The 22254-nt window shown below is 43.7% G+C and overlaps 1 protein-coding gene across 2 annotated transcripts in view; it reads right to left on the bottom strand.

Annotated features, from left to right (window-relative positions):
* The window catches only part of paxip1 (PAX interacting (with transcription-activation domain) protein 1), a 101863-nt gene that overhangs the window by 3016 nt on the left and 76593 nt on the right, over positions 1–22254 (bottom strand). For both annotated transcript variants that reach the window (XM_059639723.1, XM_059639728.1), the window contains exons 12-20: positions 15014–15198; positions 13550–13593; positions 10571–10638; positions 8571–8673; positions 4170–4338; positions 3292–3392; positions 2247–2381; positions 1502–1577; positions 1332–1391 (exon numbers count right to left, since the gene is read on the bottom strand). In XM_059639723.1, the coding sequence (XP_059495706.1) occupies positions 1332–1391; positions 1502–1577; positions 2247–2381; positions 3292–3392; positions 4170–4338; positions 8571–8673; positions 10571–10638; positions 13550–13593; positions 15014–15198 (941 nt within the window). The remainder of the gene's footprint in view (positions 1–1331; positions 1392–1501; positions 1578–2246; positions 2382–3291; positions 3393–4169; positions 4339–8570; positions 8674–10570; positions 10639–13549; positions 13594–15013; positions 15199–22254) is intronic.

Genomic DNA, 22254 nt, shown 5'->3' with positions numbered 1-22254 from the left:
GAGAAGTAGAACTCTCAACACGAACATACTGATAACACCACACTGAACAGGCTTGAGCAAAGGTGAGTAATTTAATATAGATCCTGACTCGCCAACAAGACTCAATCTCCTGTGGCACTGGGAGAATTCTAGCTATCAGAAGACAGTTACTATTCTCTGTCACAACCAGCATGCAAAGATTGTTACTCACTCAAGTGAAACGCAATGCTGAAAGCATCTTTGAGGTTCCAAGGTAAGCACAATATTCGCTTAACTATGCTGTGTTAGAGGGCACAGCACAGCACCTTCCTTCCGGAGGTGCACTGGACTGTCCTGAGCTTGAAGAAAATTTATCTGCCAACAGATGTTAAGCTTGAAAATCTGGGGCGTAGGTAGTCAAATGTAGATAAAATCGTCAGAACGTGAGATGATTTTTAAATTGCCAGGTCCAGTAAGTAGACAAATGACCCAATGTCACTATATGCATTGTTCAGACACTTCCACTCGCACTGCTGCCTGTAAAACAAACCAACAATCCAATCTAATTTCTGCCTTGCCTAATATACAGATGATTTGGTGTCTAGGTTTGGTATCCTTCAGATTTCAATTTCCATTTACAATAAGGGATATCCCTCCCATAGAACAGTGGACCCGAGCTTTTGAGGCTTTGTTTTGGTTTGCTTGCCAATGAAATTCTCCCCCTCCAATCTATTATAGAGCAGTGAGCTATAGGAAGTCAGCTACTGGTGGGTAACCTGACTGGGCGATCACACCATGCATAAACACAATAGTGGATACAGGAATGTATAATAAAAGCACCAACTTAGAAGATTTGATCACAGATCATAGATTCCCTACAGTGTCGAAACAGGGCCTTCAGCCCAACAAGTCCAGACCGGCCCTTAGAACATCCCACCCAGATTCATCCCCCTAACCAAAACACCCCTGAACACTATGGGCAATTTAGCATGGCCAATCCACCTAGCCTGCACATCTTTGGACTGTGGGAGGAATCCCACGCAGACACGGGGAGAACATGCAAACTCCACACAGACAGTCGCCCGAAGCTGGAATTGAGCCGGGGTCCCTGGCACTGTGAGGTAACAGTGCTAACCACTGAGCCACTGTGCCGCCCTTCTGGCAGATTTCAAGGGAAGTCTGGGATACCTGACGAGGTTGTTCTGACAAACCCTTTTAAATAAACAAACTATGTGCGTCATTAGCCATGGATGGTTGTGATCTCTGAAAAAAAGGTTAAAAAGATCAGCAAAGTTCACTGGGATGCAAATAAGCCGAAGCAACAAGTTTTGTCAGGAGTTAGAGCTGGAAATGTTCACACATGAAAGGATATGATTCATAATCAAGCGTTTGCGTCAGGACACCAGTCAAAACAAACTCTGCGTTGTGGACATCTGGAAATATCAGGGCAGCGAGGGAGGAAAAAAAACAAAACCAGAAGTTACAAATCAATACAAAAACTAACTGTTCAAAGGAACTGTCTCAGGCATAGATAGTTACTCACCTATATTTCGGTGAAAATAATCCCGGCATAAGTGAAGGTCGTTTTCACATGAGATGAGGATTATCTCAGACAAACTCTTAGGAGAGAGAAAAGGGACTTGTGAGTAGCTGAAGGACTGACTAACATACAGCAAGTGAAGAAATTTGTCAATGTAATAGTCCCAATTCCATTTCCCAGCATTAATTCATTCCCTTTTCCTTTGTTCAAATGTGTGGGGATGCTGGGAAGAAGCATTTGCACTTCAGATACCAGCTGTCAGCAGACATCACTCCTGTGTCAGGCTTAACAGAGCCATTTAAAATGCCAGGAACTAACATCAGGAAAAAATCACCTTCTCGCTGAGCAAGAGTAGCAATTCCACCCCAATTTATTTTTTACAGATCGATACATGTTGGTAGCTCACTTACAATGATGAACCTCATTTCGTGTTAGACTGTTACAGTCTAGGCTGCATTTGAACCCAGCGGGTGGAAAGAAGCGAAAGTGAAAGTTTATCACACCATCCAATTTCCATGAACAAAAGAACTGAACAGGTACCTTAGTTACTTTAACCAGAAGCGAGGTTGTTCTCTGTTTCTGCTCATTTTTGTTTCCAAGGCTGATCAAGGTTAAGGAGCCCAGGAAGCAAATGCCCTAATGGTTTTCATCATGAAAACAGGCCTAACGTCTGTCTGTTTGCCTGATGGTGAAATCCGGGGTTTCAGCATCCGCAATGCTCAAACAGAAGTGCACTTAGACAACCAACCTTGTTCTGTTTATGCTCCATGATCTTGCGATAGGAAGGTTGTTTGGGCAGCAGTTTACCACCTGCACACTCTATTATGGCTTTCATCGTCGCAAGACTAGGGCAAATTCCAGGAGTGATGTAGAAATACTTCCCCTGCAAGAAAATAGGCAAAAAACTGAACAGACACAACGGCTACAGCAAAAATTACATCGCAGAGTGAAGCCACTTGGTTTGTACTAGCCAAAACAAAAAAAAAGCCACCTCATCTCATTTTCTGAAGAAGGGTTTAGGCCCGAAACGTCAGCTTTCCTTGCTCCTCTGATGCTGCTTGGCCTGCTGTGTTCATCCAGCTCTGCAGTTTGTTATCCCACCTAATCTAATCCCACTTTCCAGCATTTGTCTGTAGCCCTACAGGTTACACAAGAACTCTAGAGATAGGAATAGGCCATTCAGCCCTGCCAATCTATGAGATCATGGCTGATTTACCAGAGGACTCATATCCCCATTTTTGCGGCAGTTCTTCACAGCTCTTGACATCTCCATATTTAAAATCTACCTCCTCTTTAAACACCAGTGATCTAGCTTCCAGGAGTTAGAGAATTCCACACGATGGATAACTCCAACAGGGTCACATTTAAGTTCTTCTACTATTAACGCAATCATAGCTTTTTATAGCACAGGATGTGGCCACTTGACCCACTGTACTTCTGTCTACTTGCAAGAGCTTTGCTCTGAATGCCCTGCAAAACTTTATTTGAGTTGATATAATTAATTCCCAGGTTCTGCCTGATGCTTTACAGCAAGTTCAGACCTAGAGAGAACTTGCTCAAAAGTTCTTTAGTTATGCTAATTCTTGCAGCTTTTAAACTTGCCTTCATTTCAGTGTGAACACATACACAAAGAAGATCAATGGTAGCTACATTTCTTTTCCTTTCTTGAAAGGGATTAGTCAAAAGCTCTGCATGGCTGTTATCTGTGCAGGTCTTGAGTGAGCCTTATTCACGAGCATTGAAATACAACATGCACAGACATAAACAAACATAGGGAAGTACATGAACCTTGCCTTGAACAGGGGAGCACTCTGTGCCCTCTTAAGTGACTCCTCCAAACTGAAACAGAAGAGAACCTCTGCTTCTGCATCTCTCAAGACAAAATTCTGCTCATCTGCAGGGAGAAGAAAAACTACCCATTAGAAAAGACTGCAGCTTTCGATTTTGGGTGTACACATTAAAAATAAATCTACAAGCATCGATCTTAACTCAAGCCCCTTGCACAACAGCGTATGGACTGGAGGCTGGCTTCTGGGTAAGATGTTTTAGGGGGTCAGCACACTACATCCATGCACTGATATGACCAATTAGAGGGATATGAATTTGTTTATCCAATCTGCACTGATCATGCCTGTCCTGAGACACTAAACAGAGGTAGCTACTTCCCCACTGGGGGATAGCACAGCAGGAAGAGAAGTGTCCCAGGTGCTGGAAAAAGTCAACAGCTTGGCTAGCTCACCATCAGCAGAGGAGCATTATTAACCTGCCCAGTCAGCGCAGATCCATGATTTCTGGTGAGAAGACCTAGAGAAGCCGATCGGGCTGGAGGTGGATACATGAGTAGATTCAAATGCAACAACTTCAATAACATTTTAAATTGTTAGGAGAGTACTTGAAAAGGCAGAAAGCTTGGGAACCACGGGGAGAATTGCACTAAGAGAAAGGTTCAGTGAGCCAGAAAGGGTGAGCCCCACAACGATGGGCCAAATAGCCTCCTGTAACAATTCTGCCATTTGCAACACACCAACAAACAGCATCAGTCACTATACAAAGAGAAGACCCGATATTGGAGATGTGCATATTAATATTAGGGTTACCTCAGATCTGGAGTAGCCGACGTGCAGTGAGATAAGGGAGAGCTCTGAAATCAATTACTGGCACGCTGACTTACCAATAAACTTCTGACTTTTAAAACTCTCCTCTAACCACTCGGGTGTGACGATGTGATTTACGGTGGAGATGGCAGTCAAGAACTTCACTGTACGGGTCACCTTATTTGCCACCAGATGGGTACATTTCTGAGCAGACTCTGCAACTTCACCACCAAGCACGTACAGTTTCTGAAAAAAAAATCGAAGAATGAAGCTTTTTCGTTTTGACGAAAAAAAAAACCCCTGAAGTACGTCATAAGTGCTAACCATGCACTAACACGGCACGAACTATGTAGTAAAACGGCCAAAGAGGATGAATGCAAAAGTTATTGAATGAAATTTTACACAGTTCCTTGACCTATTGTGGCAGGGGACCAAAAGTACCACCAAAGAGGGAGGTTCTAGGAAGCGTGTTAAAGAGAAAGGCACTGAGAAACAGAGGGGTTTGAAGGAGAGAACAGCAGGGTTTGGGAATACAATGGCTGAAGAGAACGCAGCCAATGGGCAAGGCAATTACAATATCATGGTGATAGGACATTTCCGAGAGGCACCGAGATCTGGGAATGTGTGCGAGCTGCAGCAGATTGCAGAGATAAAGAACCACGAGATTCTGGAGGGATCTGAAAGCGACCAAGAATCTCAAACTTGAGCGGTTGTGTCACTGTGCCTCTGTGTTTGGGGGTGGGTGGGGTGCGCATGTAGTGGCATTGTGGGTCAGCAGGTGCAGAGGCAATAGGTGACCATGATTAGCTGACAGTTAGATAAAGCAGTGTTGCGGATGAGCTGAGCTTCGTGAACAGTGTGAAGTGTGAAACTAACCAGGCTGAGCTGGAGGAATCACAGCTAGAAGTAACAAAGACATGAAAGAAGGAAATCTTCAATTCTTGAAAAGAAATGTTTCGCTGAATTACCAATGTGTGTAGACAGCTTGATGACAACCGATATAATGGCCAACAAAATAAAAGGTTGTAACTTTGGTGTATAAATATTTGTTTCCTTATGGTCTCTCATGGGCAGTGGACATCACTGCCAGCATTTGTTTCATAGTCCCAAATGACCCTGAACTGTGTGGGTTGCTAGGCCACCCAAGAGTCAGTCACATTTCTGAGAGAGTGTGGAGTCACGTGCAGGTCAGACCAGGTAAGGATAGCAGCAGTCGCTGCCCCTTAACCACACAAAGCTAGCACCCGAGTTCAGCACGTAACAGGGGATGGAATTTTGCGCTTTATTTGAAACGGAATGGAGCATAAAATTAGAGAGGTTTTGCTAAAACTATCCAAAACACTAGTCAGAGTACAGTCTGGAAACAGTTTTGGTCCCAAATCGAAGGAAAGATATAGTTGCAATGAACTGACCCCAGGTATGGAAGGGCTATCCTATAGGAAGCAGTTGAGTAGGTTGGGCCTATAGCCATTGGAATATTTTCAGCAGATTGAGAGGCAACCTTACTGAAGCATGTAAGATACATAGAGGACTTGAAAGGGTAGATTGAAGAGGTGTTTCCCCTTGTGGGGTAGTCGAGGATAGAGGGCAAAATCTCAGGATAAAGGGGTGCACGTTTAAGTGGGAGATGAGGCAGAATTTTTTGCCTCAAAGGGTAGTGAATTTATGGAATTCTTTGCCACCGAGGGCTGGGTCATGCAATGTATTCAGTGCTGAGATAGATTTTTAACCAGTAAGGGAATCAACGGGTTGGGGGAATAGGCAGGAAAGTGGAGTTCAGGATTATCAGACCAACTGTGACCTCACCAAAAGCCAGAACAGATTTGCTGGGCAAAATGGCCCACTTTTACTCCTACTTCTTAAAGGACAACAGTGTGTCAGAAGTGTTTCCATGACAATTGACTATTGTGACTATGAAAAACAGACTAGTATTATACTTCAGATATTAATTGAACTCAAATCCCACTAGCTGCTGAGGTGAGACTCAAACCCTTAACCCCAGAGTATTAGCTTGGGGTTCTGGATTAGAAGTCCAGTCACAAGCCCAGAGTCTCCTTGATGGTTAAGAGACTCTAAAATTACCTTTGTTACAACTTGCCAACATCACGAACTCCCTTCCAAAAACAGTCTACCCATAGAACATGGAACATTACAGCGCAGTTACCAGCCCTCGATGTTGTGCTGACCTGTGAAACCAATCTAAAGCCCATCTAACCTACACTATTCCATTATCATCCAAATGTTTATCCAATGACCATTTAAATGCCCTTAAAGTTGGCGAGTCTACTACTGTTGCAGGCAGGGTATTCCACACCCTTACTACTGAGTAAAGAACCTACCTCTGACATCTGTCCTATATCTATCACCTCTCAATTTAAAGCTATGTCCCCTTGTGCTAGCCATCACCATCCGAGGAAAAAGGCTCTCACTGTCCACCCTATCTAATCGTCTGATCATCTTGTATGTCTTTATTAAGTCATCTCTTAACCTTCTTCTCTCCAACGAAAACAGCCTAAGTCCCTGAGCCTTTCCTCAGCATCATTTCCAACGACTGTCTTATCAATGGCCTTGCTTTAAGATGCCTGAATCCATCATTTGCACTCCAAACACACCCTACTGAATTCTCTCAGGGTAGTGGCAAGGAGTGGTTCAAACCTGGCCCAACAGTGCCTTGTTTGAAGGCACCAACAATATTCTCAATGACCATGACTGTGACAGCTTAAATTTTTCTTTCGGGTTTCCATTATCTATAATTCCATCTTTTACTGGCCAATGGGTGTTGTTTCACCCCCTTGTGGCTGCAGTCTTTCCTACATTATCATAGGCCCACAACAGCATTTACCACATTCTCCACCTGTGCCTAACTTTTATATTCCGAAGTGACACAAGGCAACCCTGTGACATTATCTTCATTGTCACCCTAGTTTCCAAAAAAAAACTCCCCATAACACAGAAGGGGGCCATTCAGCCCATATTCTCTGGGAAACTAGGGTGGGCAATAAACACTGGCCATGCCAGCGAGACTCGTGTGCTAGAATGTGTAAAGTGTTCTCATCACTTGTGTTCCTGCAACAAGTTCACAAGCCAGATTCCACAACAATATCTGGAGATTCCATTCGTTACTGGATTCCTAACTATTTTTCCCCTGAATTTTCATTTGTCTGGTACTGTATTAGTAGATCGTTATGCTAAGTACATAGGGATCACATTTGATCATGGAAATATCTTTTGAAACACGAGGCAGGAAATACTCATTTCCCTCTTCAAATGCCTTCATCATACCTGCACAACATGCTACAACACGACACACTATTTCTAATCAGTTCCAGTCAGCTCTCCACGTCAGCCCCATCTCCACTGCAATATCTAGTAGTGGCTTTCACATATGTCTAAGGTCAAGTGAAACTTGGGAAAGGGGATGGTTATGTGGCAACTGAGAGTAACTGGATGGTTTTATATAGAGGGAACAAGTTATCAGCGTGGTTGGAACTGATGGTGGGACAGTTGGAATGAAGCGTAAGCTGACAGAATAAAAACATACATCTAGACTCCATTTAACCAACTGTTTAACCTCTGCTTTTTATCACCTTAAATCTGTCTCGTGCTGGCAGAGACCTCCAGAAATAACAATCTGTCATTCCAGAACTCCAAGCCAATGGCCCTCCAACCTAACGGACAATGAATAGGGTGAACAGACAAGGTCTTTTCCCTGGAGGTGGGGGAGTCCAACACTTGACGGCATAGGATGGAAGTGAGAGGGAAAAGATTTAAAAGGGGCCTAAGGGGCAACTTTTCACACAGAGGGTTTGCGTGTATGAAATGAACTGCCAGAAGAAGTGGAGGAGGCTGGTACAATTACAATGCATTTCAAAGGCATCCAGATGGGTATATGAATAGGAAGAATTTAGTGGGATATGGGCTAAATGCTGGCAAATGGGACTGGATCGATTTGTGGCATCCAGTCGGCACTGACGTACGGTCTGTTTCTGTGCTGTATGACTCTGACACTTCAGAACCCACTGCCCTAATCAAATCCATCATCAGATCTTCCAATTCTACCTGCATCTCTTTGAACCTCACTGTGACAAAGTATTTAGTTATACTTATGCAGCAGAGGTTGTACTGGTGCAGTCCCACAGGTTACTGTTGACACTGAAGCTTCAGCCATTTATTGGCACACATCTCTCCCTATTTCCAATTCAGGGAGGGGCCTCAAGCTGTTTGAGTGAAGGATGGCAATCTCGGCATACCACACATTTAATAGATTGCCAATCAAGCAGAAAGCTGGGTCACCAGTACACCCTGCAGTAAGGGGCATCTGCTGACATGCTGTCCCTAAATTTTCACTACACTGTAAAATTAGAAGACTGGACTAAATCGCAGGCCTAGGTTGCCACTATGAATGGCTGCTCAGAGGAAAACCCCATTAACTATTACACAGAACAAGTAGTGAGAGATGAGGCACAGGGAAGGGTTACCTTGATATACTGCTGAACCTGGACAGGCTCAAATCCTGTGAACAGCACTGCTGGTGTTGACTCTGGAGGAAGCTTTTTTGACGGTGGTGGCAGATCCTCAATCCTGGTTAGACAGACGACTTGCCGAATCAGAAACTGTGATTGTATCGACGGGAAAAAAGAACCACACAAAACTACCCAGGTCATCTAGCTGTCCCGCCCCGCTGCCGTATCATGTGCTCTTTCAGTTTGCTCTCTCTTGAAAAAAACTGAGCACTGCTACAGCACTATTCCACAGGCAAAGTACGAACGCACATACCACGAGGGGGGCAGGCCAGTCGGCCCACTCTGTCATTCGAGATGACCACGGCTGATAATAATATTAACCTTAAATCCCCATTCCTACCTAACCCAGTTTCCTTTCAGCCTCTTTTGTTTAACGAGAAAGTTAAACTATTGGATTATTAAGGTGGGGGGTGGGGGTGCGGCAACAACCCACTTTGAAACTGTTGGGATTCAATCCCCAGACACGTTGGGTAGGTTGAAGTTTTGCCTCTCTGTAAAACCAGGCAGATGGTTTGCCATGCAGTGATGGCAAATAGTGGGTTCGGTTCCTGCATCAGCTGAAGTTACCAAGAAGGCTCCCACCATCCCAGCCTTGCCTGGTGACCCTCAGGTTAAACTGGCCAGAGTGGTTGCCTGCCTCTGATGAGGTGGCAGCACTATGGTCATCTGGAGGTCAGTAGTGGCGCTCCCCACCTCTGGTATTGGTCTGCTGTGGTTTCTGATGCAATTGTTGATGACAGCAAACTCGAAAAAGTGCAGTAAATGGTGCAGAAGATAGTATGCAACTTTAAGAGGACACAAAAAGGCTGATAAAATGGGTGGCTGATGAAATTCAGTGCAGTAAAACAAAAGAGGGAGATGATAAATCCTGGCTGGAATGATGAGCAATGATATGAGTTAAACAGCAGGAATGTTAAAGCGCATTTAAAGAAAAGACAGATATCAGTATATTTGTGTGCCAATCTCAAATTGGCAGGTCATGTTAGTCATTTTTTGTTAAATATACAGGATCCTGGGTACCAAAGCAACAATGTTCTGCTCAACTTAGATAAAACTGGAACAGCTGATGCAGTGCGTCCAACTCTAAGCATCCCTCTTTGGTGAGGACGTGTAGACTTCGTGCAGGATGCAGAAGAGATTTACAACAATGAGTGAAGTGGTAGTACAGTAACAGAGCAGGAAGTGTTGAAGAGATTTGATGGAGGTGCTCAATATCATGAAAGGTTTGAACAGAGTTAATAAAGGGTTGCTGCTTCCAATAGAAAAAGGGTTGGAACCAGAGGGCTAAAGGCAATTGTCAAATGAACCAAAAGTAGGAAGAGGGAAACCTTTCTTAACAAATGAGGTGATGGGATTTGGAATGCACTGCTCTAGAGGTTGGTGGGAACAGATTCAAAAATGAGTAAACGGGACAAATGTCAAAGGAGAATAATTTGCAGAAAGGAGTTGGGGAGTGGGGCCAAATGGATCATCCTTGGAAGGGGTGGCACATATTTGATGGACAGACTGGTCTCCTTCTCTACTAGTTTTGTTTTATGATTCTAGTCAAGGGTAAGCCAACGCCTGTATCCACCAACTGAACATTGAGAAAAGTTATGACAATCCAGTATGTAGCAAAGCAATTAGTTAAATTGCAATTTAAAAAAATGCATTCCATTAATTTCCAAAAAAACATTCAAGTTGAGGACAGCAGGAGTTTAAAACGACAGTTTGGAGGTTTACGTAATACAAATTGTTTCACATCTGTCATCTATTTCAGAGGCACTGGACGGACAGTTAAGGAAAACCACAAAAACAAAGCAAACACTGACAAAAATACGGCAACCAAGACTCCAAACCACAGCTGTCTGTCACAAACAGACCGGGATAGCTAGGTGTTGCAGATTCTGGTCAAGACTCTTGAACTGTCTAATTCTGGAACTCAAAGAGAAAAGCCCTAGTCATAGTCACCTTACCTTGCTCTTTTTACAGGAGGTGGAACATTATATTCATTTTGTTTCTGTTTAGTCTGGAGACGTACATTCTGTAAGATAAAAGACAGACCATCAAGACACCTCCAGCAGGTTTACACAGGAATGAAACAGATCACTCGGCTCAAGAGAATCTACGCCAGCGTTGATGTTCCACAGAAATCGTCTCATCATTCTTTATTTAATAGCCAACGTCCCTGACAGTGCCTTTGAGTTATTTTCCCCTTTGTACACATCCAGTTTCCTCAAAGCAGATCTAAACAACTGGTCTCATCTACTCCCCGAGATAGCAAGTTTACACATTCTCACCATGGTCTAGCTAAAGAAATCTCTCCTGAACCCCTTTAATTGGGCCACACTAGGTATACTGCGTCCAGTTCTGGTCACCACACGACCAGGAGGATGTGGATGATTTGGAAAGGGTGCAAAATAAGGTTTACCAGCATGTTGCCTGCTACGGGGGATTTCAGCTATGAAGAAAGGTTGGATAGACTGGGTTTGTTGACACTGGAATGCAGGAGATTGAGGGGGCAATCTGACAGAAGTTGAAATGGCATGGATAGAGTGGAAAATATGAGGCTATTTCTGAGGGTGGTGGTGGTGGAGGGGTGCACAAAGGTTCGAGGTGGGGGGGGGGGGCGCTGAATGAGAATTACTTGGCACACGAAGGGTGGCGAGTGCCTGGGATGCGCTGCAAGAGGTGGCGGTGGTACTTAACACAACAGCAGCATTCATGCAGCACTGGGACAAATGTGCAAGTAGGAAGGGAACTGCGGGATATGGGTACTGTAAGCAAAGACAGTAGTAATGGTAGGGCAAAATGCGTCAGGGCAGGCTTGGAGGGCAGTAGGGCCTATTCCTGTGCTGTATTCTTCTTTGTTCTTTCAGATTTATTACAGGCTATTTTTCATTTATGGACCTAACTCTCCACTGCATTGAAAACATCTGCTCTATAGGTCTATTTTACAAACAGCTCTCCAAGGTAGAGAGCTGTGGGCATTGCTAGGTGGGGCAGCGTTTATTGTCTGTCCTTAGTTGTCCTGGAGAAGCAGTTTCAGTTCCCACAGTGCATGTGCTGCGGGTAGACCCATGATGCTCTCCGGGAGGGAATTTCAAAGTGAAATCTGTCCACTTGTTTACTAAAAAGTTCCCAATATACAATGCAATTTACTACACATTGTTCTGACTCAAAACATGAAATTTGCTTTCCTCACCACTGACCTGCTGACTTTCGTCAGCACTTTCTGCTTTATTATTACATTTCCAACATCTGCAGTCTTTACTTTCATTTCTGTTGCCTCATTTTATAGGTGAGGTGATAGCCTAATGACATCATCACTGTACTATCAATACAGAAACCCAGGTAATGTTCTGGAGATAACAAAGTGTGGAGCTGGATGAACACAGCAGGACGAGCAGCATCTTAGGAGCACAAAAACTGTCGTTTTGGGCCTAGGCCCTTCATCAGAAATGTTCTGGAGATCTAGGTTCTAATCCCACCATGGCAAATGACGGAATTTGAATTTAATTTAAAACGTCTGGAATTAAGAGTTTAATTCTGACCACAAAACTGTTGACAATATCGGGGGGGGGGGGGGGGGGGAGAAGAGATAAAATGCCATCTAATTCACAAACATCACTTAGGGATGGAAATCTGCCAAACTGAACTGATCTGGCCTACGTGTGACTCCAGATCCACAGGATCGTGGCTGGCTCTCAATTGCTTCATGGTAATTACATGCAATAAATACTGGTCTGGCCACATCCTGTCTTAATTTATCAAGGAACAGTACAATTTAAACAAGCTGGTTATAGGCACCATTTGAGCAGGGAATTAGTTTGGAATGCAAGAACCCCTCAGAGATGCTGCCAAAAGACACCATAGGTTTGGCACAAAGCTACACAATGGCACTCAGTTTGGGTTACGCAAGGGTCACTTGGCTCCTGACCCCATGACAGCCTGGTAAAAAAACAGATAAAAAGGCTAAGGAGGTGAGACTGACTCCACTTGATGTGGGAGCTACGTGTGGCATTAAGGAGCTCTGAGACAGCAGTCAACGGGAATCGGAGGAAACTCACTGCTGACGGAAGCAATACCGAGCAGAGAGGGAGATAATGGTGGCTGCTGGGACATCCATCACTTCAGCCTCAGGTGGTCATCAGGACAGGGTCCTCAGCTGAACCACCTTCAGCTCTTTCAGTAACGACCATCTCTTCATTGTCAGTTCAGACGTGGGGCTGGTTACTGACGACAGCATAACAGAGTCAACAGTTTCCTGTGTCAGAGGACTCCATACCCTCACCACTCTCTGCGCGAAGAAATTCATCCTCGTCTGAACCCGGAAAAGGCTTTCCCCTGATCCTTAGGCTGTGTACTCTGGCTCTGGATTCCCTGGTCACTAGGAACATCCTTCCGGCATCTATTCAGTTAGAATGTTTTAGGTTTCCATGAGATAGCTCTGGATATTCCCAATGCTGGTAATTATAAGGCTAACCAACTTAGCCACTCCCTATGTGTCAGTCGTGCCATCCCAGGAATCGGTTTGGCAAACTTTCTTTGCACTCCCTCAAAAGCCACAATATTGTTCCTCAGAGAGGGAGATCACAACTACATACTTGGAATTTTAATTCCATCAGCTACCATGGTAGGACTTGAGCCCATGCTCAGTGTATTAGTCTGGGCCTCTGGATTAGGTGTGTAATTTCTATCACTATGCCACCACATTCTCTTACGACAAATGCAAATGCTTTCTTTTGCCAAGGTACTTTGATGTACATCATTTGCATGGGAATAATAAACTTGCCTCAGTTTGACTGAAGCAAACTACTCAATCTCCCACAAAGCTACATATACGTAGATATAATCCAGGAAAAAGACCAAAAACCAGGACAAGGTGAGAAAGGAAGAACAGTATGTAGATACAGTCCACACTTGAAATGAAGGGTAATTAAACACAATCATACCATCAACAGCTCTGTCGAGATCTTCAGTGGCATCCGCCAAGCAGCTGAAAACAGAAATGGACAGAATTTACCCAAAATTATTACATTTTTGTAGAAAATATTGCGCGCAGTTTTGGTTGCCACACTACCAGAAAGACACAGATGCTTTGGAGAGGGTGCAGAGAAGGTTTACCAGGATTTTGCCTGTTCTGGAGGGTTTTAGTTATGAGGAGAGGCTGGATAAACTCGCATTGTTATACTGGAAAGACAGAGGCTGACGGGAAACCTGATAGAGGTCTACAGAATTATGAGGGGCGTGGATAGGGTGGATAGTCAGGAGGTTTTTTTTACCCTCCCAGGGTGGAAAGGTCAACTACAAGAGGGCACAGGTTCAAGGTGAAATGTTTAGGGAGAAGTGTGGGGAAAAGTTTTCACACGGACAGTGGTAGAAGCCTGGAACACACTGCCAGTGGAATGGTGGAAGAAGATACATTGGCAATGTTTAAGGCACAGGAATGGGAGGCGAAAGCAAGAATAGAAATTGAACACAGGCAATAAGTAGCAGGTCTAAATTAGGACTAGGATTTGACGCAGGTTTAGTAGGTTGAAGGGAGTGCTCCTGTGCTGTACAGTTCTATACTCTTCTTTAAACTTAACACTCACACCTCTACATTTTGACAATAAAAACTGTGTGCAACCCCATGATACTGTACTGAAACACAAAGCTGTTGGAAAAATAGTCCAATCAATGATTCAATTATATTTCCAATCTCAGCTTTCATTTGGATTGTAGCCCTGTTGTATACAACTAACACTGTTCTCCATTAATACTTTTACAGGAAGGATGGACAGGGGACGGATAACTTAATCACCCCTACAAAAATAAGAACAATATCTTACAGTTAGCTACCTTTGAATATAGGAATAGCTTTGGCACAAAGGATAGATGTCATTGCACACGACTTGAGACCTGGTGATGCTTTTAGAAGTTAGGGTTTAACTAATTTTGTCTGAAGTAGGAGTAGCAGATTTAATGTTTTGATTAAGAACACATGATACAACAAAACCGTAGAAAATGGAAATCAGAACAAAGATGAAGATTCTGGAAATGCACTGGGTATTGGTCAGTGTTCAATACATGAGCTCAGTTGGCGAACTGGTGAGGAAATAACAAGCTAAGTCCACTGGAGAGGCAGATACAACAGAGGCGTTGAAGTGGCTTTTAGATAAGCACATAAATAATTCAGGATGGAGAGATAGGGGCCATGGACAGACAGGATTAGTTTAACGTGGCCACATGTTCGGCACAACATTGTGGGCTGAAAAGCCCATTCCTTTGCTGCACCGTTCTATGAGTGATGGTGAAAATTCAACATGGCGACTTTTTGGGATTTCAGCTTGGCTGTGGGATCCAGTCAAACCTTTCATCTTTTGCCATTACAGAAAAAAATATGGACTTTACATCTGCATGCTCGCATACAATACCTAAAAGATTTGCAACCAGTTGTGGATTGGGAGCAAGAGGGTCCTGGAGGTTGAACACTGTGTAGCGACTGTGCTGAATCAGTCGCAATGCGTCGAAGTTTCCCAGGAGAATGTCACAGAGCCACTGAGCATTCACACATGGTATCCTCCACTCCTTCGCCTTCTCGTATTTCAATCCACACGGTCTGTTCTCAAGACAAGCCACCAGGAAAGTAGAGTCAGTTCACTTTCAAAACAAGTACCAAAGAGGAGGTCTCACCGTACTGTACCGTGTCCCCACCACAAACTCCCACCCTCCCATCTCACACTCAGTCAGTACCTGCACAAACAGGTCTATGGAAAACTTTAAACATTGTCTCCAAGCCACCAGCATGCAACAGTGGAGATAATATAAGGTAGAGGTGGAGGTTAGATAGACCTTCGGTTTAGGATAAAAGTTCAGCACATCATGGGTCGAAGGGCCTGTACTGTGCTGCACTAGACTTACTGAGCACAAATTCTCAGTCGTGTCTATTACATGAGGCTTAATGCATTTCAGGGAGATTTTGGGTGAAACCAATCATTTTAGGATTTCAATTCTTTTATGTGAGGCTGTCCGACAATCAGTGAAAACAAATTCAACTTGTTCACCAGCGTCCTTTGGGATGAGGAACCTGCTGTCCTCACCAGTGGCAGAGCCACAACACCAGGAAGGGCTGGTGACGGGAAGACTGTGTCATATCCAGGCACTACAGCTCAGTACCTGGGGGAATTTCCTCACTTGAGAACTGCCTCAATATCATGATTAAGAGCTGGTTGAGAAATTTTCAGGAAGCAGATCATGTAAATATACAGTGCAGAAGAGGCCCTTCAGCCCATCGAGTCTGTACTGCCAAAAATACACTACTTTCATGGGTCCCGTTTTCCCACACTAGGCCCAAAGCCCTGAATGTTAAAACAGTTCAAGTGCTCATCCAAATCCTTTTTACAGGTCATGATGTTGCCCGGTTCCACTACTCTCACAGGCAGTGTATTCCAGACTCTCTGGGTGGAGAAGGGTTTTCTTATGTCCTCACTAAATCTCCTGCCTTTCACTTTATATTATACTCCTTTGTCAGAGACCCTTTAGCTGAGGGGATAACAGCTGCTTTCTATTCACCCAGTCCATGCCCCTCATTATCTAACACACCTCTATATACTCCATCTCAGGCAATATCCTGGTTTGGCGTCTGTCTTGCAGACATGCGAAACAGAAATAAGTCCACCACACTACAATGAACTATTGGCATACTATGTTCTTTTGGAAATAAACATTTTTTCTAATATTGTCCTATATAACAGGCAACTTGAATCACCTCTCTGATGAAAGGTCTAGGCCCGAAACGTCAGCTTTTGTGCTCCTAAGATGCTGCTTGGCCTGCTGTGTTCATCCACCTTCACACTTTATTATCTTGGATTCTCCAGCATCTGCAGTTCCCATTATCTTTGAATTTCTTCCTGTTGCCCTTGCATGTAATTGCTTTGCACCAGCTACAGCATTATCAGAGATCACTTTAAAGGGTAACCTTACAACAGTCGTTGTATATTCTACCTGTCAGCTTGCTGATGGACATGTCCACATTTCCATCACTCTGACTGCATGGCTGCCTGGACACAAAGTTCAACTCTGTAAAACCTACCTCTTTGGCCACTTGTCACTGACCGCACTCCATCTCACTCAATGTTGAATGTTCTTTGATCGTGCTCCTGCATCATGCCTGCCAGTTAACTGCTAAAAGTTGCTATATAAATGCACTTGTTGTCATACAAAGACAACCTGGTTTTTTTAATTGATTGGTGAACCTTTAAACAATGATCAAATTCAAGAGAACATTTCCCCAGCCAGTATTTCTGTTTTTCCACCAAAGTGCATAGCCTTACATTTCCCTACAATGTACTCTGTCTGCCAATTTTCTTGCCTACTCTGTTAGCCTCTTCAAATCCCCTTGAAGGGAGCTACCACTTTGTAGTTTCATATCATCTGCAAATGTGGATTTATAACATTTAACCCCTACATTCATACGGCAGTGAACAACTACATTCAGAGCACTGATCCATGCAGTATCCGCTTGCCAAAGCTTAAATACCTGACGTGATGCATTTAATTCATCTGTTTTCTGTCCATTAACCAGTCTGCAATTCAATGTCAGTATGTTCCCTGTTAATCTGATGTGTTCTACTTTTGTTAACCAAATGTCTTGTGTGACCTTATTATTGTTAGCCTTCTGAAAAGGTTCATACACACCAATTACCCCATATCTATTCTTCTAGCTGCATTCTCAAATCTCCACACGTGTCAAATATGACTTCTCTTCCATAAGTCCGTGTTCAATCTGTCCAATGATTGCATTGTTATTGATTCTTATTTTTCCTCTGACTGATGTTAAGCTAATAAATTCTGTAGTTTCCCCAGGATCTCCTACTTTCCTTCCTTAAAACATGAGTTTGCATGTCATTTTCCAAACTGCAGAAAATCCAGAATCCATCAAACTTTCAAAGATGCTCATGGATACATCGACTAACTTTTCAGTAGCTTTTCAATGCTCTGCGACATCGATCCATGGGGAGGTAGCCAACAGGATACAAAATTAGCTTGAAGGTAAGAGACAGAGAGTGGAGGTAGAGGTTTGCCTTTGGGACAGGAGGTCTGTGGCCAGTGGTGTTCCACAGGGGTCAGTTCCAGGTTCACTTTTATATGTCATTTTATATAAATTATTTGGATGAGAATACAGGAGGCGTGGTCAGTAAGTCTGCAGCTGGCACAAAAATTGGTGGTATGGTGAACAGTGAAGAAGTTTATCTAAGACTACAAAGAGATCTTGATCAATTGGGTCAATGGGGTCAGGTGTGGCAGATGGGAGTTTAATTTGGACAAACGTGAGGTATGGCACTTTGGTAAAACAAGTAGGGACAGGATTATACGACATAAATTGTAGGGCACTGGGCAGTACTGACTAACAGAGAGACCCAGGGGTTCAGGTACATACTTCTTTTATCAACCTGCGGTGCAACTATCAATGTGGTTAAGTAGGCATTTAGCACACTTGCCTTCATTGCTCAGACCTTTGAGTATATCATGTTGAGGTTGAATAGGATGTTAGTGAGGTATCTCCTGGAGTACTGAATGCAGTTCTGGTCACCCCGCTATAGGAAGGATATTAGTAAATTGGAGGGGGGGTCGAAAAAGATGTTCCAGGATGTTGCTAGAATGAGGAGTTTGAGTTATAAAAATAGGCCGATAGGTCCGGACTTTTTTCACTCAAGCGTAGCAGGCTGAGGGGTGACCTTATAGCAGTTTATAAAATCATGGGGGGGTATAGATAAGGTGATTGGCAGGTTTTTTCCCCTAGGGTGTGGGATTTCAGACTAAAGGGGCAGATTTTTAATGTGACAGGAGAAAGATTTAAAAAGGGACCTGAGGGGTAACTTTGTCACGCAGAGGGTAGTGTGTGTTATAGAACAAGCTACCCAAGAAAGTGATGATGGTGGGTACAATTACAACATTTAAAGGGCATCTGTATGGTTACATGAATAGGAAGGGTTTAAGGATATGGGCCAAATGCTGGCAAATGGGGCTAGGTCAAATTGGGAAGTCTGATCAGCACAAACAAATTGAACCAAGGGTCTGTTTCTGTGCTGTATGATTGTTGTGTAATGTATCTCTCCTGACTAGGACACTTTTTCAGCAAGTTTTAAAACATTTTGTTAATCTGCAGCACGATAACTCTACACAAACCTCGGAACCAAATGTTAATGAAGCCTGAAGTCACCCAGTGAATCTTGTGTTGTATGCACATACGCAGTTATAGCACAAAAGGTAACTATAAAATCATTGACAACAGTAGCAATCTGGGAAGAAATATTCCAGGCTGGTTGTTTATCCACTAGCAAGACAGTAGATGGTCTTGAACTGTTGGCAGTTCTGCTTGCGAGCAACCCATGGCAGACAGCAAATGATACTTTTAGAAACAAAGATCTTCCTAATTTAGAAGGAGAATGCACTGATGTGTCACTGGAGTAATTCTAAGCATTACATGCAGCATGAATGCAAAATTAGCTGCAGTTCTTATCCTTTTTTTTAAAGCCAAAACAGATCTATATACTGTGACCCATTAAAAATGGTCTTCATGTGTTGGCTTATCCCCCCACCCCTATCATCACCAACAACTGTGAAAATATAGTCATGGGGGTGTACAGCATGCAAACAGACGCTTCAGTCCAACTCATCATGCCAACCAGATACTCTAAATTAATCTTGTTCCATTTGCCAGCATTTGGCCCACATCCCTCCAAACCCTTCGTATTCATGTGCCCATCCAGATGCCTTTTAAATGTTGTAACTGTGCCAGCCTCCACCACCTCCCGTGGCAGCTCATTCCATACGCGCACCACCCTCTGCATGGAAACGTTGCCCCTTAGGTCCCTTTTCAATTTTTTCTCTCGCACCTTAAAACTATGCCCTCTGGTTTCGGACTCCCCCAACCCGGGGAAAGGACCTTGTCCATTTACCTTATCCATGCCCCTCATGATTTTATGAGCCTTGGTAAGGTTACCCCTCAGCCACCAACACTCCAGGGAAAACAGCCCCAGCCTGCATCTCCGAGGCCCAGCTCAGCAAGATGGCGGCAGGGTAAGACGCTCCGCTCTGCTCGCCGGTTCCCTTTCCCTCCTTTTATCATCTTCTCTTCTCTCTCCTCTCTGTAGTAATTCGAACAACATTGGTGGTGACCGCAGCCTAGGAATTACAGTAGCGCCTGCACCATTGTGAAGATGGGACTTGGAACTCCGATCTGGACTTTTCTTTTTCTTGCTTTCCTTTTGGCTCTGTTAGATCTTTTAATTGTGGTTTTTGTAACCAAGTGGGTGCCAGTCAATGGTGACTTTGTGCACTTCTTGCTGTACTTATGTATTTCTATACTTAGTACATGTGATAAATAAATAAACCATTCTACTCAGCCTCTCCCTGTAGGTCAGGCCCTCCAAACCTGGCAACATCATTGTAAGTCTTTTCTGAATCCTTTCAAGCTCCCCACATCCTTCCCATAAGACGGAGACCAGAACTGACTGCAGTATTCCAAAAGTGATCGAACCAATGTCCTGTACAGTCACATGACCTGCCAACTCCTATAATCAACGCACTGTCCAATAAAAGCAAGCATACCAAATGTCTTCTTCACTAATCTGACTACCTGCGACTCCACTTTCAAGGGACTAAGAACCTGCACTTCAAGGTCTCTTTGCTCAGCAACACGCCCGAGGACCTTATCATTAAGGTATCTAAGCCCTGCCCTGATGCTCCAACACAAGGGACAGGGATCCTTCACTGCAAAATGTTCCATGTTTGCACAACAGCAGTAAACACAGAAGTGTTTCCAACCATCTGCAATTCGTGAGGTGTTCTGTTTTTGCTCTAACACCCTCATCTTCACAGTATGCTATCCCTTTCTGCAGCTGGAGAGAATGGTAGGTGTAGCAATGATGCAAAATGCAACGTCATGAAGTCTCTCCCCTTTCCAAGGGATACAGCAGCTGTGGACCTTATTTGGAAAAGAGGAGATGCAAGTTCTATTTGCAGCAAGCCCCTTCGCTCTGCTTGCAGTCATGAGCCATTTCCTAATTACACCAGTTGCCTGGGCTCACTGACCAACACTGGCCAAGAAACCTTCTAATCAGTGAATCTCTGCACGCTCCCTACTTTTGTCACCTCCTCCAGCCTCGCAACGATTCAAGGCCTCAGCTTTCGTGAGATACTGGCCTCTTGCACATCCCTGATTTTAATGACTAGACTAAACAAAAAGAAAATCAGAAAACTGCTGTTTCTGATTGTCAGCACCTGCAATGGTTGGAAAAACTCAGCAGGTCTGGCAGCATCTGTGGAGAGAAAACAGGGTGAATGTTTCAACCCTTCTTCAGAACCCGCTGTGGCTGCACGAGCAATTGCTTGGGACTGAAGCTCCAGAATTCTCTCACCAATTCACTGTTACAAGATGCTCCTTAAGAGTTACTCTTCTGTAGGAGGCTTGGTTTACTTGCACCCCTTCCAGTGGAATCACAGCCTTCCTATAATGTGGGTCGTGACCAGAACTGCACACAGTGCTCCACTTGTGGTCTGCCTCCCTGCTCTTATCACCTATGCCACGACTGAGAAAGAGAAGCATCTCACTGCCTTCTTAACTGCCCTATTATCCTGCCCTGTCACCTTCAGGGATCTGTGGACAAGTAAGTCAAGATCCCTCTTTTTTTTGAGCTTCTGAGTGCATTTCCATTCAATGAATACCACCTTGTATCTTGTTCCTTCTCACATGTATCATCCACCAGTGAGCTGGCCATCTGTCCAATCCATTTATGTCGGACATAGGAATGGGATGGTCATCAATAAACCATGCAGAGAACTCAGAATGTGTACCATTACGTATTAGCATAATTTGGAACTCAAAGTAGAGATAAAATAGGTTCTGTGAAGTCAACTTTGTTTCAAAATGTCAAAAAGATATTTTGAACAGTGAACTAAAGAAATCATTTCGAAAGAAGTTACGCTATTCAAGTTGCTTGCAGGATACCTGCGACATTCACTGAGGAAGTTGAAGTTTTGGTATGTACAGAAAGCCCATAGGGGTCTCTGGTGGATTTCAGTTCAGTTCAGAACCAGATTTCAGTTCAGACATTCAAATTTCAGTACAGAAAAGTTTCATCATATCACAGGGGTAGTATCAGTTTAAAAACCTCCAAACTGAAAAAGTTCATGGTAAGAGTTTGCCTTGAGTGTTTTTAAGCTGTCAAAACTAACTAAAAATTGAGGCTTTCGGAAATGGAGGGAGATTTCCAGGCAATCAAAACCAGAACAGGTCAGCAAAGTAATAAATTGAAGACTTAAGATCAGAGTAACATTTCATTGGGATTGAGGATCTCTAAAGGATATTGCTGGGAAAAACAGTTTATACTTTGTTTTGCTGTTTATGTTAGTATCATTTTAATCTATGAAACCAAGTTTCACTCTGGGATCAGACTTACCCCATACTACGATCAGCTAAGGACATAACAGAACATAGAACAATACAGTGCAGAACAGGCCCCTCAGCCCTTGATGTTGTGCCGACCTGTGAACTAATCTAAGCCCATTCCCCTACACTGTCCCATCATCATCCATATGCTTACCCAAGGACTGTTTCAATGCCCCTAATGTGGCTGAGTTAACTACATTGGCAGGCAGGGCATTCCACACC

Source organism: Stegostoma tigrinum, chromosome 2 (assembly GCF_030684315.1).
Source record: "Stegostoma tigrinum isolate sSteTig4 chromosome 2, sSteTig4.hap1, whole genome shotgun sequence".
In the NCBI taxonomy this organism is placed as follows: domain Eukaryota; kingdom Metazoa; phylum Chordata; class Chondrichthyes; order Orectolobiformes; family Stegostomatidae; genus Stegostoma; species Stegostoma tigrinum.
The sequence above is the reverse complement of the archived record's forward strand: the minus strand, read 5'-3'. Positions and strand labels throughout refer to the sequence as shown.